The sequence below is a fragment of the Rhinopithecus roxellana genome, chromosome 6 (assembly GCF_007565055.1).
Source record: "Rhinopithecus roxellana isolate Shanxi Qingling chromosome 6, ASM756505v1, whole genome shotgun sequence".
NCBI lineage: Eukaryota > Metazoa > Chordata > Mammalia > Primates > Cercopithecidae > Rhinopithecus > Rhinopithecus roxellana.
The window spans coordinates 132,330,185-132,347,421 of record NC_044554.1 but is presented as its reverse complement, the minus strand read 5'-3'; the positions used below and the strand labels follow the sequence as shown (position 1 = coordinate 132,347,421).

General features: G+C 37.9%; 1 protein-coding gene across 1 annotated transcript in view; it reads left to right on the top strand.

Moving 5' to 3' along the window:
• LOC104655124 (thrombospondin type-1 domain-containing protein 7A) overlaps positions 1–17,237 on the top strand; it is a 126,721-nt gene that overhangs the window by 64,994 nt on the left and 44,490 nt on the right. The window contains exons 8-12 of the mRNA XM_030933397.1: positions 280–458; positions 2,729–2,734; positions 4,424–4,557; positions 11,734–11,887; positions 16,576–16,720. Coding sequence (XP_030789257.1) covers positions 280–458; positions 2,729–2,734; positions 4,424–4,557; positions 11,734–11,887; positions 16,576–16,720 — 618 coding nt within the window. The remainder of the gene's footprint in view (positions 1–279; positions 459–2,728; positions 2,735–4,423; positions 4,558–11,733; positions 11,888–16,575; positions 16,721–17,237) is intronic.

Genomic DNA, 17,237 nt, shown 5'->3' with positions numbered 1-17,237 from the left:
TTAAACACGAGCTGTCAGTCAGAAATGTTGAAATATGGTGAGCATGAATCCTAAGCAGACCACGTGGCAGCTGCTCAACTGTTATTTTAACAGAGTCACTGTATGTATGTGACATTTTCCTGCAGAATTTAATTTAAGTCCCTAACAACGGAGACACTTCTGCATTTGCATGCTGCTGTCAAGTCAGTCTTGGACCTTCTAAATGAGCTAGAATAGTGGGTGGTAGTGGGAGAGTGACAGGTGGAGAAGATGACTCTTGTCTCATTTTCCTTCACTCAGGTTACATTGAAGAGGCCTGCATCATCCCCTGCCCCTCAGACTGCAAGCTCAGTGAATGGTCCAACTGGTCGCGCTGCAGCAAGTCCTGTGGAAGTGGTGTGAAGGTTCGTTCTAAATGGCTGCGTGAAAAACCATATAATGGAGGAAGGCCTTGCCCCAAACTGGACCATGTCAACCAGGTATTTTCTATCATTGACAGTGTTAAGATATTGTTGAGATTCACAATGATCTGATTTTTTTCTCCAAAATGGAGAAGAGTAAATAATAGCTATTGAATAAAAAATTGACCCATTTTTACCATTAGAATGCCTGAATAAATACACATATGTTATTAAAATTTCAAATTAGACATATTATCTCTGTATTCTCTGGAGATTCCATACCTTGCAAGTATATGAATATGTATATAATTCAATGGAGAGAAAAATTACACCTATCTTTGAAATAATGTCAAGGTATTTAATCTGTCATAAGATTGTATCTAACATTTAGGCTGAGATTATCTCATAGTTCCCCCAGACTGTCAGAAAAGACATCTCAATTACCAACTACTTAAAGTCAAAGAAATAATATGGATTTGGGTCTAAAATTAGGAAAAATATATACTGTTTGTTTAAATGTGTTTGAAATAAAACAAATTGAGAAAAACAACTACAAAGATGGCCTCAAAGTCACTATAAGTATGCTATCAATTTACTCATTGGCCATTTTCAGTTTTATTTGGAACTCTGACTTTTGATACACTCTTTCTTACCTGCTGTTAATAGTTGTTATTCTGTTCTATTAGAAATAAAAAAGCCTAATGGAGGAATTGTGACTAATTTAAATGAAATGTACCCTAATCCGACAATTATTACCATGTTTGGCCTACAGGTGAATTAATAAAGAATAATTTCATATATTATGTGTGGGTGTTAAGTTGTGTATTTGAATTTAAATCACAACCAAATGAATCAAGTCCTTAAATATGTAGAACTGTTTCACACATATATAGACTCATTTTAATCTCTAAACACACTGCTTACCTGTATACATACTTTACTTCCCAGATTGACATAACTTTGTTCATAATAAAATTACATTGTAGAGAAAACAGAAAGAACTTTGGAATTAAGTAAATTAAGATGAAGATCATGGAGAATTAAATTTTATAATAAGTACTCTAAAGAGTCTTGATTGTTCCCCAAGTGAAGTTGCTGATTTTAGGTGCAATGGAGGGTAAATAACACACTCCCTTGCTGCCATCTACTGGTAGTTTAGCTTCCCTGTCACAGAGCATTTTGCGCTTCTAAGACGCTAAGGAAATTTCCAAAGAAGAAAATTCAGTTCAGCAACTATAATTATATAACTGTAAAACAGAATAACTGAACTAAAATGTTTATAATACAAAAGAATATTTCTCTACACATTTTGAAACCTTGAATTTTCAGTGGCAAATTTAAATTTTGATAAATTATGTATGATTCACAATCCTAATAAAGAGAAATGCTACACGTACTCATACCTATTTCACTTTAGCATGTATGTGTACACCCTGTCAGATATGCAATTAAAATCTGTGTTTGCCTCAGATTTTCCTTAAGTGTGAATTTCAAAAGGTTCAAAACCTTCAGGCCAAGTTGTCTTTGCTATTACTAGTGTTCAGCCTAAACCATTTGTCACTTTCCAACTCTAATATATTCTGATGCAGTTTGACAGGGGTATTGTGACTTGGTATCAGTTGACTGAAGGCTTATTGAGACATTAACAACTGAAAAATCAAAGCTAAAACAAATAATACATTTTTGAACATTTGAGCATAAATGTTCTGCATAAAAATAGAAACTTTTATGAATTTGTGTATTAGTGAGATATTTAGGGAAAATAAAAATGTAAAGATTTGTGTTAATGTTGAAAATTTTAAATCACATAGATGTTTACTACAATGATACATTCCTCAGTAAAATAATCAGAAGCCCGTTGGCTTGAAAACAGTCTCCGAGTTTCTATTTTTCTAGTTGAAGAAGGAAGTACTCAAATCCTCATTTTCTACAAAACAGCTGAACTGATTAAGGTAAATCAATGGATAGATCAAGCTACAAATATACTGATAGACAATAGTCCATTGACAAGTTGGATCACAAGTTATTTGCATCATATATCAATTTCCCATGCTACGCATTTTGAGGTCAACTCCGTTCTCCAAGATTTCTCCATCCTGCCCATCTAATTTTTTCATTGGCTCTGCTATTTACAATACTCATTTTTGTGTCTTACTTTTCAACAATAATAAGTAGTTGTGTATTATCTCCTATGACCTAAGAAAAATGTTCTAATATTTTACCAAAAAAGTAGGTTTTTACATTTAAGTAATAATACTTGAAACTTACCACGAGTTCTTCTCATAGCATACTGACGTTTTCACCTATCTTGTTTCCTTTTTCATCATTCCTGTTGACTACCACTGCAGGCACAGGTAAGAACTGTTAAAACTCATGGTTCTTAATAGAATGCTTCTTTTCTAAAATTTCCTGGTTTCTGAGAATACATTTCTCTTCTTGCCTTGTCTTGTATGTTTTACAGGGAGAAAATATCACATTTTCCATTAAATAATTTTTTTCTATAGCCGTTTTCTTTTTCTTTTATATCATAGTTACCTGTGTTCCTGCATTTCATATCCCTCATTGTAATATCAAGGACTGAGGTGAACAAGAGTTGGGGAGAACAAGTTTCACTTTGCTAATCTTGATAGGCAGTGACACCCGTTATTAATGGTCTTGTGCTTTTCAGAGGGAGAAGGAAAAAGTGCAAGTGGACTGAAAATGGGTGGGTTGGAGATTGTTCTGAACTGATCGGTATTCACTTCAATACAGGCGATTAAAATAAAAGCCGTCAAAGGATTAGGAAGAACAGCATTTCTCCTTCGGTTTTTCTTTTCGCCATGAGTTGTAGGGTAATGTTTTATCCTGTGCTATTTAATTCTATTTTAATATAGCACCTAAATGTGAATGTAATCACTTATGGCAATCATTGCAGAATTTGACTCCAACAGTGCATTTTTTATTCTTCTTTGAGACAGGTCCACTTTATTCATTTTACTTAGGTTTTTAGTGCACTAAAATTGGCACAAAAGAATGGCTCCAAAGGGCTATTTAAGTCTCTCTTTTCTAGAATTCATTACATAAAAAGCTATAGTTTCTCTCTTCTCTTTTTCTTTCTCTCTCTCTGTCTCTTCAAGAGCGGTGTGTGTGTGCGTGTGTGTGTGTGTAAAATAAGGAATAGAGTTGTACTATCATAGATTAGAAAAATATTTTCAAAGAATTGTATTTAATGCCTGAGTCAGCTTGGTTGCAGTGGATTAAGTGTCATTTATTTCCTTTATTTAGTCATTCTTCTCGTTGAAAAAAGAACATAATTGGTTCATTGTACTAAAAACCCTGAAACCAAGCACACCACCCCAAATGTGGGACTGAAAGGCTTTATGGACCCTGGAGCAGAGACAAATTGCTTTGTTTCATGTGGCCTTCACTGCTTGGGGCTGTAGACCAATATCAGACTCTGCTTCCAATCCTTAAATGATTGAGGATTTGTTTTAAGATGGCTGTATTTCATATTGTTTCTCTTTTTAATTTAGTTTCCCATATGATACACACCAAAAATGTAAATTCTCATCATGATTTATACTTATCTGGAAAATAGGTCAAATTGTGTTTATTTGGAAAACAGCTATGTTTTACACATATTTAATTCATCAATTCATTATTCATTCAATTATTCTGCAAATCCCTATTGAGTACCTAACATGTGAGCACCCTGGGCTAGTATCGAAGTCACACAAAACTGTAAATTACACAGATGGTCCAGAAAGTTACAATACAGTGTGTTAAGGGTCAGCACAGGAAAATATGTAACCTTTCTAATGTGATCCAGTTGATCGGATTCACACCTGCAGCGTAATAGCAGAGCAACAGAATACAACATGGTTAGCCCTATCCTTTACTGCTAGAACTCTTGAGTTCTCTCTATTGCAATGTTAGAATAATAAGCCATAAAGGAGGGGAATGGAAGTAGCTTAACAGTGAAATGATTGTTGTTATGGTGTGGAAGTCTTCTTGCTCACTCTTACCAGATTCCCTGAGATTGCTGAGAGCCATGTGTGTTTCAGGTGTATGAGGTTGTCCCATGCCACAGTGACTGCAACCAGTACCTATGGGTCACAGAGCCCTGGAGCATCTGCAAGGTGACTTTTGTGAATATGCGGGAGAACTGTGGAGAGGGCGTGCAAACCCGAAAAGTGAGGTAAGACAAAGCCTAATTACACAGAGAAGCAAGACACAAAACCATCTCCCAATTGCACGTGTGCCAACACAACTGTTCACTCCTCCCCAGTCTTCTGGATAAAATTGTCTGCAGTTTTGCTTTTAGGGAATCTGTGTTCATGGAAAACTCTAGGAGAATCTGCTTCAAGCAGCAGTTTATTCTACTCTGGCCTTCTGACTTTGGAAGCTTCACTTCAAATACCCTTAAAGAGAAGGAACAGCGTATTCAATCTGAACTAATGCAGATTTTCAACCCCAATAACTTTTTTGCTTAAAGGCCAAATATATGTCCAAGTTCGTTTTTAAAATAATCTGTTTTAAACTCTTGCTCTTTTGTATCAAACTGACTAACTGAATACTATCCTGTTATCCAGGGAGCTTTCTCTGAAACCCCCAGCTAGTTCCTGCCTGTCACTTGTTCTTCTGTAGCTACACTGGTCAATAGGATAGCCACTAGCCGCACTAACTCAATTTAAATTTAAACAAATTAAGATTAAATTAAATTAAAAATTCATCTCCCCAGTCACACTAGCCATGCCTCAGTGCTCCATAGCCACATGTGGCTGGCAGCTATCTGTTGGACAGCACAGACATAGAGTATTCTTTTGTCATAGCAGAAAGTTCTATTGGACAGGGTTGTTCTATTACACTCCATATACCCCTCACTGTATTGAAAAGATCCCTCTTCATGTCTATCCCTGTAATAAAACTATAAATTTCTTGAAACAGAGAACCCACCATATTCATAAGAATTCCCTACTGCCTAACACTAGATTGATACTCATTAAATTTTCCATACAGCATTTATCACATGATCCTTGAGGGCTCTAGAACTCTGTGAAACAAGTGCATGAGGTTTTATCACCTCCATTTTGTAGATTAGATTCCCAAGTACCAAATAATGTACCAAGAACACCCATCTAGTGGAGTGGCAGCATTGGAATTCAAACCCACGTCTCCCTCCACTCTTTTTAAATACACTAGTTTCTTTTAACCCTTCTCAGTAACACCCAGGAAAGACAAATATAAGAACATCCAGCCGGGCGCGGCGGCTCAAGCCTGTAATCCCAGAACTTTGGGAGGCCGAGACGGGCAGATCACGAGGTCAGGAGATCGAGACCATCCTGGCTAACACGGTGAAACCCCGTCTCTACTAAAAAATACAAAAAACTAGCCGGGCGTGGTGGCGGTGCCTGTAGTCCCAGCTACTCGGGAGGCTGAGGCAGGAGAATGGCTTAAACCCAGGAGGCGGAGCTTGCAGTGAGCTGAGATCCGGCCACTGCACTCCAGCCTGGGCGACAGAGCGAGACTCCGTCTCAAAAAAAAAAAAAAAAAAAAAAAGAACATCCAGCACACAGCAACCCAAGTTATGAAGAAGTTCATTCTTACCCATAACCCATAACCCAACCTTTCATACATTTAAGATTGATATGTTTTAATCTACTTCAGTAGGAAAGCAGAACAAGTTAATATTTGTTTTACCATATAAAACCTTTGATATGAGCCTATATATAATCTATGTCTAATAAAAAGTTTTATATTTCTTTTTTCAAAAGCCCATCTGAACTCTCTATTTTTTCTCTGAGGACCTTAATATAGGTAGACTGGGAATGGGGAAGATGTAGAGAGGTAATGAGTAGACAGGGACACAGAAAAAAGAAGAGATCCTGTTTTCCACTATTCTCCTTTCAAATTATTTTTTTTCTTCAAAATTAAAAAATATTACATTAAGACTTTGATCAGGTTTGTTGTTTCATTAGTAAAGAAAAATTATAGGCTGGGTGCAGTGGTTCATGCCTGTAATCCCAGCATTTTGGAAGGCTGAGGAAGGCAGATCACATGATCAAGAAATCAAGATCATCCTGGCCAACATGGTGAAACCCCATGTCTACTAAAAATACAAAAATTAGCTGCGCATGGTGGCGCACACCTGTAGTCCCAGCTACTCAGGAGGCTGAGGCAGGAGAATTGCTTGAACCCCGGAGGTGGAGGTTGCAGTGAGCTGAGATGGTGCCACTGCCCTCCAGCCTGGCCACAGAGCAAGACTCCATCTCAAACAAAAAAAAATTTATAATAAAAGAACTACTGGGTTGTTTTCTTCAGCTTTCCTTTCCACTGTCTGTGTACATGTTACTTTTTTTTTTTTTTTTTTTTTTTTTTTTTTTGCTTTGTAAATAGATACTCTTAACATTTCCAAACACATTCTAAACAAAGTAACTTTTCAGATCAATTTTTTTTTTAGTAAACAACTTCAATGCAAATAGAGAAAAGAGGTCAGTATTGATTGTGATCTCTAATCATGTAATGATGTTTCTGTTTGTTACTGATTGAGTAGTGCACCTCCCTTAAATTATCCTCTGCTAATGAAGGTCAAAATGTCCTGCTTCAATGCAAGTGTTGGGTGACATTTTCAGGATAGATGGGTCTATAAAAAAGGAGGTTTAAATTTATTCAATTACACTCTTCCTCTTTAAGGATGTTATAGCCTATCAAGGAGTGGTGGTAGAAGTGGTTTGCCTTGGTAGGGAAGGATATTTTTTCACTGAATTTTTCTAGAATTGCCAGCACATAGTGATAATAAAAAACAGACAGATTTAGTTATTGTTGCTTTTTAAATCTATGCAGAAAATACACTCTCATTACCACACCTATGATGGGCTTCTGACTCCACCCTTTGGCTATAACTTGGTTCTACACCATGTATCTCTAATATAGTTCAGTTTTCTCACAGTATAATTCTTGTTCCTTGAAAGAAAGGCCAAGATTTTGCAGAAAGCAAAGGAATTTAAAGTCCCTTCCTTTGGGCTTAAAACTTGATCCAAATATTTATTCTGTATTCTAGGGTGACTATAAAAATTATTTGTAATGCAAAATAACAAAAATAAAGCCTATAAGTAGCCTGAATGCTACAACAGGAACATTTTAGCAGTTGTGGCACATTTAAGCAATGGAATTCAAATGTAGACATTAAAATATATCTTAGAAAAATAGTTAATGAAAAGAAGATGATCATAATATATTGTAGATTTTTTAAATGGTACAAATAGGTAAAATTTGCTTCTATTTTGTAAAATGAAAATATATATTTAAAGTAATAGTCTATTAATATAGTCTGTTATGAGTGGTTATCTCTGATGAAATTGTGGAAATTTTTATTCTTATTTTCTTAAAATGAGTATATTACTTGTATAACAAAAAATAAAAGGAAGAGAGATGTATTCGTCTGTTCTCACAGTGCTATACAGAACTTCCTGAGACTAATTTATAAAGAAAAGAGGTTTGATTGACTCACAGTTCAACAGGCAGTACAGGAGACGTGGCTAAGGAGCCTTCAGGAAACTTACAATCACAACAAAACGGTGAAGGAGAAGCAAGCACGTTTTCACATGGCAGCAGGAGAGAGAAAGGGTGAAGGGGGAAGTGCCACACACGTTACAAACAACCAGATCTCATGAGAACTCATTCACTATCATGAGAACAGCAAGGAGAAATCTGCCCTATGATCCAATCACCTCCTACCAGGTCTCTCCCCCAACATGAGATTTGGGTGGGGGCATAGAGCCAAATCATATCATTCCACCCTGGCCCTTCCCAAATCTCATGTACTTCTCATATTTCAAAACACAACCATACCTTCCCAACAGTTCCCCAAAGCCTTAACTCATTCTAGTGTTAACTCAAAAGTTCAAATCCAAAATCTCATTTGAGACAAGGCAAGTCCCCTCTGCCTATGAACCTGTAAAATCTAAAACAAGTTAGCTACTTCCAAGATACAATTCCCCCATTCCAAATGGGAGATATTGGCCAAAACAAAGAGGTTTCAGGTCCCATGCAAGTCCAGAACCCAGCAGGTCAGTCATTAAATTTTAAAGCTTCAAAATAATCTCCTTTGACTCTGTGTCTCACATCTAGGCCACAATGACACAGGGGTGGGTTCCCAAGGCCTTGGGCAGCTCGACCCCTGTGGCTCTGCAGGATACAGTCCCCAAGGCTGCTTTCATGAGCTGGCATTGAGTGTCTATAGCTTTTCCAGGTGCACAGTGCAAATTGTCAGTCCATCTGTCATTCTGGGGTCTGGAGGACTGTGGCCCTACTTCCACAGCTCCACTAGACAGTGCCCCAGTGGGGACTCTGTCGGTGCGGGGACCCAACCCCACATTTCCACTTCACACTGCCCTACTAGTGAAGGCTCTACCCCTGCAGCAGACTTCTGCCAAGACATCCATGCATTTCCATACATCCTCGGAAATCCAGGTGGAGGCTCCTGAGCCTGAACTCTTAGCTTTTGTGCACCCACAGGCCTAACACTATGTGAAAGCCACAAAGGTTTTGGGACTTGCATCCTCTAATACAATAGCCTGAGCTGTACCTTGGCCCCTTTTAGCCATGGCTGGAGCTAGAGAGACTGGGTTGCCAGGTGCCATGTCCTGAGGCTGCACAGAGCAGTGGGACCATGAGCCTGGCCCACAAAACCAAATTTCCCTCCTAGGCCTCTGGGCCTGTGATGGGAGTGGCTGTCATGAAGGTGTCTAAAACGTCTTGGGGACATTTTCTCCATTGTCTTGGCTACTAACATGTGGCTCCTCTTTACTTACACAAATTCCTGCATCTGGCTTGAATTCCTTCAAAGAAAATGGGTTTTTCTTTTCTACCACATGACTGGGACTGGGCTGCAAATTTTCTAAACTTTGTGCTCTTCTTCCTTTTTAAATGTAAGTTCCAGTTTGGAGTCATTTACTTGTTTATCCAAATAAGTTAGGCTTTTAGAAGCAGCCAGGCCACATCTTGAATGTTTTGCTGCTTAGAAATTTCTTCTGCCAGATACCCTAAGTCATCTCTCTCAAGTTCAAAGTTCCACAGATCTCTAGAGCAGGGGTACAATGCAACCCATCTCTTTGCTAAAGTATAGCAAAAGTGAGCTTTATTCCACTTCCCAATAAGCTTGTCATCTCCATCTGAGAACACCTCAGCCTGGATTTCACCATCCATATTTCTATCAGCATTTTGGTCACAACCATTCAACAAGTCTTTAGGAAGTTCCAAACTTTCCCTCATCTTCCTGTCTTCTTCTGATCCCTCCAAACAGTTCCGACCTCTGTCCATTACCCAGTTCCATAGCTGCTTCCACTTTTTCAGGTATCTTTATAGCAATGCTACACTTCTCTTGTACCAATTTTCTGTATCAGTCTGTTTTCACACTGCAATAAGGAACTACCTGAGATGGAGTAATTTATAAAGAAAAGAGGTTTAATCAGCTCATGGTTCTGTGGATTGTATAGGCTTCTGTTTCTGGGGAGGCATGAGGAGACTTACAATCATGGCATAAGGGTGAAGGGGAAGAAAGCACATCTTCACTTGGTGGCAAGAGAGAAAAAGCAAAGGAGGAGGTGCTGCATACTTTTAAACCATCATATCTCATGAGAACTCACTATCATGAGAACAGCAAGGGGACCATCCACCCCCATGATCCAGTGACCTCCCACCAGGCCCCTCCCACAACACTGAGAATTCCAATTCAACGTGAGATTTGCGTGGGGACACAGAGCCAAATCATATCAAAAGAAATCTTTGAAAATAAAGATTTATGTACATAACTGCCTAATAGAGTGTTGGATATCTGTTCTTAACTCTAGATCAATAGGTAATTCTACAAGTTGATCCTTGCATATAGTGACAGTACCTACCCAAATGTAATCTATTCTTAGGAGCAAATCCAACTTTTGAGCACTGAAATGCCCTGTCTGCAACATGTCTCTAAGCTGCTGTCAACAGAACATTTTAAAAATGATATTGAAGGTAGAAATTTTTCCTGGGAAACTCAAATTCTCCCAAAAATATTCATAATTTATTTTTTTCAACAATGAAATCATATCAATATCTAATTTGCATATTTTTGTGATTGCTTTTTATGTATGTATCCAGTATACAAAAAAAAAAAAAATGCATAGGTATTTGCATATTTTTTCAGGCTACAGGCCCATTAAGACATGACCAACAACACAGCTTTCCAGTATTTGACTGTATCCCACAGGGAAAGGACATTCCTCTTAAGTTCAGCAACACTGCATAGCAAGGTGACTCTGTAGAGTAGATTTGTGAATGTTCCTGCTGATTGTAAATCCCTGAGAAAAGCTGGGATTCCAGGTATCACTGGCAATATAATTCAACTGATATTTTAATACATGACACTAGGTTTGGGAGACTTGAGAGTTCAAGTCTTCCTTTTCAACTCCTGAAATGCAGTTCTCTTCCTGAATCCATTAAGTTAGGCTGACCTTTTCCAAGTTATACATGAGAGAGAAAGGTTTTCTCTCCTGCTATAATATTTAAGTGCCCAGAGAGATTATTTACTATGGTAAAAGTGAAGTCTGATACTAGCCATGTTAATCAGATTCCCAAAAGATGAATAAGGAGCCCTTCATGACTGCTTACAGGAGAATAAAATGGAACACAAACTAACAATTTTTTTAGGTCAAGTAGTAGGAAAATCCAAATGACCACATTTAGAGAACCTATGCTATACCTATTATAATTGTCTTTTCACTTCTCACTTTCTTTTAAGATTCACAGCAGAAGGGAGGCTAAAATTACCTTTAAAAATGACAAAATGATTTGATAAATGCCTCTAGTTGTTTTCACAAATACTCAATGAAATCTCCCACTTAGAGATTTCAGTGTGCCTGGTCTTGCATCACATATAAATCAACTAACTCTACCTTCTCTATGAAATCCATCATTTTCTTGAGACGAATAAATGCATTATATGCCAAATTGTAAGCCCTCTATGAAGCTCTTTGGACACTTCCTCATTAGTTTCTGCCTCATATGTATATAAATGACCCTCTTCTTTCAGAGGAAGCTTTCATAACATGCAGAGTTTACATACACACAATGGCTCTTATATTCAGACTCATGAATGCAAAACACATTTTTGAATCATGCAGAAGCACTACAGATATTTAGGAGAGGCAAAGATCCTTTTAAGTCTTCATTTCTGGAGAATTTCATTAGATAACAAAGCTTCCTACTTCCCACCTCCATAACGATGTCTTAAGGAGAACCATCTGTCCTGTGGGTTGGTCATTCTAATTGTCCTGTTTTCTTTACTTCTGGAAGGTATGTATATTTTCTAGAATATATTTATGTTCTTTTCTAGATGCATGCAGAATACAGCAGATGGCCCTTCTGAACATGTAGAGGATTACCTCTGTGACCCGGAAGAGATGCCCCTGGGCTCTAGAGTGTGCAAATTACCATGCCCTGAGGACTGTGTGATATCTGAATGGGGTCCATGGACCCGATGTGTTTTGGTAAGATGATTAACCTTCTTGTTAATGTAGAGTTTATTTAATTCTTTTCCACTGAAGCTTTAAAGACAGTATTTTAAAAATATAATAACTTCAATGTAAAATTTGTTTGTTTGCCATATTTACCAAAGCAAGGTGTGTTTTCTCGGCCACATCATTTTATGACTGTGCTATTTAAAGTTTGTAATGTTTCCTCTCACACTAGAACAGCTCCACCTCTTGCAAGCTTTACTCAACCCATCATCCTATCCCAGCACAAAAGGCCTTCAGTTTGCCTTATAAATACACAGCATGTTAAAAACTGCAGTGGTGATAATGATTCCCTCCAGGTAAAAGGGAAAATGAATGAAGTAAAGGTACTTTAATGGTGTCAAGTTATTGTCATCCATTGCTTTTTGCCCAATACCTTTTATTTAAATGGTAGGAATAATCTCTCACACAGTGGGAATACAGCAGCAGGGGTATTAACACTAAAAAGCAAAAGATACTGGGTAAGAAACTAAGTAGAAGAAGAAAGCTGTGCACCAATGAATCTCTCTTTACACACTGACTCTGTGTCTCTTTGAGCCTGGAAAGCCAGCTGAGAGTTTCAAATCACACAAAGCTCCTGCGTTTCAACAGCCAGTAGGGGCTCATCCACGAGGCTCTGGGAAGAGAGTCGTTTGAAACAGAACTGGCTGCTTATGTAGGATGTTTGGCTTACCCATGGGCACCTTTGTAAAACTGTACATTTCAAAAACAGCATCAAAAGTATGGGAAAAATAACATATGGAATTATTTTGTTGAAATATGATATAAAACCATTTCAAAGAAGACTTTATGGTGCATATTTTCCAAGGAGAAATTGATATTCCATTTCAGTGTTAAAGATACTGATTAGCAGACAACTGATATAGCAGGAATAAAACAAAGATGGCAGTTGACTGGAATGCAAGTTAAACTGTAATAATCAACTGTTTCACAAGGATATACAATTGATTTTCTGTCCTAATTTCATAGCATCAGATTTGAAGTTACATCAAATAATTGGGCTACATGCTACACTGTCTGTGTTTATAATAGTGAGATTTTTTTGTCAGATATTTTATTACAAAAATTTTCCATTTTTATAAAATAGGAAATATTGAAGCCAGGCCCCTTCTTAAACTTATTAATAGGGATTTTAATAAAAGGAACCACTAAACTGGAACTTTGTCCAGTAGGTTTCTATGTTAAATGATCAAGGATAGCCATCTTAGAAGAATTATTGAGGTTCTATTATTTATAAAAGAGAGTTTGTAAAGCACATTTTGTGTTCCTGAGAGTTTGCCAATAGGAATGTTTGGATAAGAATAAAATTCAGTGAGGTGAATAAACTGTGATTCCTGGGCTTTTTATTTCTTTAAAGAAAAACGTTAGAAAAATTAAATTTAACAGTTTAATTGAGCAAAGAACCATTCAAGAATTGGGCAGCCTCCCAAACCAGAACAGGTTCAGAGAGGCTCCAGTACTGGCACATGGTTGGAAAAGATTGTTGGGCAGAAGCAGATAAGTGACATACAGAAAATGATATACAGAAGCGAGGTTCAGCAACAGCTAGATTGGTTACACTTTGACGTTTGTGATAAACAGAATGAGTAACTAAGGCAAAAGTCCCAATCAATCGAAGTTTAATAAGCCAGCTTTAGGACACATCTGGGAAAAAGCAAGGAGGCTTTCTGAAGAGGTGTTCAAGAGGTTTTATGTTTATCCATTCGCTTAAATGGCGGGGGAGTCACGTAGGAAGAGAGGCAGGTAGGCATTAAGGCAAATAGTTATATTCCTGTGAGACTAGTTAGTGCCCCATAATCTACATTTTACATAAGGTAAGGTGAATGTTTGAAGAGAAAAAGGTAATAGAGGAAGAATCAATTATGCAGACATGCTGGGTAGATGGAAGAATGACTGATCTCCTCTTGTTTTTGTTCTGAACCTTGGGAAAATACATTTGTGATTGATAGTATCAGTGTGGAATCAGACTTGAGTTTTAAGAGTTAGACTTAGACTGTAGACCTAAAGTTACAATTGGTATGTCCTTGTTTGTGGGAGGCCATGAAAGAATTTACCTGTGAATCATCTATGGGAGCAGTCATTCATGATGCCTGAGGCCGTTTACCTTTCTGTGGGAATCTGGCACAATGCTAGCAATAGCTATTCAAGTGGAAGAGAATGTTGCAAGACGGCCTCCAGGCTTACCCTTCCCTTTTGCATAGGGTGTATGAGATCCTGAGATTTTTTAAAAACCTTCCTTTGCATTTGTCATATTTGAACATGATTTGAACAATCGGCCACATTTGAAACTCAGTGATTGCACAAGAGTAGGTAACCATCTGTTTACACATCCAAATAGGGTACAGTTCACTATGTGCGAAGAAACCTTTAGGATGAACTTGAATGTAAGCGGACAGCTTACATTCAAGCTAAATTTTATTTGACATATTTTACCTTTAACTCACCTTGTTTCTTCCCTCAGGCCTTCATTAAACAGATACCGATTAAGCTTTTACTGTCTATCAGTAACTGTGTTAGATAGGGAAAATATATTGCTATCTAAAACATAAGTCTTCTCCTAGTGCAGCTGTAGAAAGGAACAAGACCTTTATATAATACACATTATGTCAAGACAGATAGTGTTATTCCAGTGGTGTGACCAAAGTGCAATGGAAGCAGGGGAGGAGGAAGCAATTATTTTAGGCCTTAAAAAGTCCATGGAGGCTTGTTCCTGGTTTCTTACCATTCTTAGAAACCAACTGTTTTCAGAAGACTGTACCAGTAGATGAATGGCAAGCCAATCTTTTTAGATGTTGTCAACTGAAGAATGACAAGGTTCATAAATTTGGAAAGGAGGGCTTTATATCTCATAAGGGGTTGCAGCCTGCAGGGTGGCCATCCTGACAGGTTGGGAATCATAGCTGCCAGCCAGAAGCTGGAAATAGACACTTCTAGGGAATGGCAAAGGGAACAGTAATTTGTGTTGAGCAGGGTGGCCAAATATACATATTTAATAAGCTATATGAGGAGTCATGAATATTTATTTAAAAAGTATGCATGTGCAGTTGACCTTTATGCCCCCTCATGTGTCCCATGTACCAAAAATAGTGGTATTAGCATGATCCAAGGGTAGGAATAGGGTTTTCAGTGCTCTAATGTCAAAAGGTGAAACAGAGGTCACAGAAACCCTTACTGTACATCCTCCATGGACTGCCCAGAACCACTCCTTAATCAGTGGTTTCTTTTTAGGAAGAAATGCTGGTTGGCTGTTCCGTTGCAACCATAAAAGGGAGAGGCAGTGTCAGGCTCTCACCACCCAAGGGGTTCTTCCTGCCTGCTGCACGAATAAAGACCAGGGTATTGCAGTAAAGAAAGAGTTTAATAGACATAAGGCCAACCATGCCACATGGAAGATGGAGTTAGTACTCAAATCAATCTCATCTAAGGCTCCTAGGTAGGGGTTTTTCAAAGGCAGTTTGGGGGAAAGGGGTGGGGCTGCCAGGTAATGGGTGCTTGCTGCTGATTGATTGGGGCAGAGATGAAATCACAGGGAGTCAAAGCTGTCCTCCTGCGGGCTGAATTCTTCTGGGTGGGGCCACAGGAACTAGGTTGGTGGTTCAGGTAGAGCCCTGGGTGTTAGACATGCAAAAAAACAGAAAAGATATCTCAAAAAGCCAATCTACTGTAGTGGTGACATCTGCAGGAGTAGCTAGCAATCATTTGTGTCTACACCTTAGCAGAATTCAGGTTCCTCTCCTCTCCCAGCCTGATGGCCTTTCATTAGCTTTACAAAGGCACTTGAGTTTGGGGAAAAGCCTGTTATTTAAACTATAAACTAAATGTTTCTTGAAGTTAGCTCAGCCCAAAAACCCAGGAATAACTAAGAGAAAAGCGAGATGAGGTTGGGTTAGATCAGATCTCTTTTACTGCCATAACTTTCTTGCTGTTATAATTTTTGCAAAGGCAGTTTCAAGACAATTGGTTGATCAGGTATAGAGTGTTTCCAAAGGGCTTGTTTCTGTATAACCCTTAGGGAAGAAAGCCTAAAGGCCGAGAACTCAGTTTTCAAGGTTTCTCTGTGGTCCCTATGGCCAAGAGGGGGTCTATTTGGTCAGTTGCAGGTCTTAGAACTTTATTTTTTTGTCTCAATTCTAAATTAAGGATTAAAATTAGAATTCAGAATTAGAATTGTTTATATGCATATATACATGTACATCAGGAAAAGGAAAGTCACTAACACCAAGTCATTTCAAGTTATTCTTAAAATGTCTTTTAAGGCCCAAAAGACTATACATAATCCACAAACATATAATTATATATATAATAATACACATATAACTTTATATGTATATATATATATAAAATAGCTTTCTATAATAACGTGACCACCATGTGTGTGTGTGTGTGTGTGTGTGTGTGTGTGTGTGTGTGTGTGTGTAGGTGTGAGGTGATATGTGTATTAGCATTGGACACATGGCATCTTATAGCTAGATGGTACATCAAAATCTCATTCAACAGCTTCATTTTATACATTGAACAACTGAGGCATAATGAGGTTGACTGACTTTTCTGAGTTAGCCAGTGGTCCAAATGTTCTAACTCCTGCTCCAGTGCTGTCTCTAATATACCAGTTGTGTAGCTGAGTATTCACTTTTCTGAGAATTTGTACTGTTCTTTTTAAGCCTTGCAATCAAAGCAGTTTCCGGCAAAGGTCAGCTGATCCCATCAGACAACCAGCTGATGAAGGAAGATCTTGCCCTAATGCTGTTGAGAAAGAACCCTGTAACCTGAACAAAAACTGCTACCACTATGACTATAATGTAACAGGTACATGGATCGTCATCTGATCACAGAGTTAAGTCCAAATCTTGTGTCTGTCAGCTCTGAAGTGTTCCTGTCAGTATAGTTCATCTCTCTCTGTGTGCCTTTTGGACAAGCTGCTTACTTTCCCAGAAATAATTACATATTAAATGACAGAAATACTTATCTGGGTTTTTTTAGTAAACACCAAGATAGAGGAAATAAAAATGTCGCACAGACATTAGCCCTTAAAGTAGGTTGTGAATATGCTAAGTGTTTCTGCATAAGACAACCTCTCACTTTGGGAAGGTGAATCTAAAATATTTTTGGCACAAGTATATTTATTCAAAAATGTCTTTCTTTTTTAGAAGATGCTTAATTGCTAAAGCATACTGGGGCAACAATTCGTGAGGTGTGGGCAGTTTATAAACATGATTAGTCAGCAGTCTCAAACCTGCCAAAGATTATAAATCAATGCTATAAAAGGTGCAGGTAAAAATAGATGAGTATTTTCAGAAAAACCGGTTTATTATAAGTTGCATTT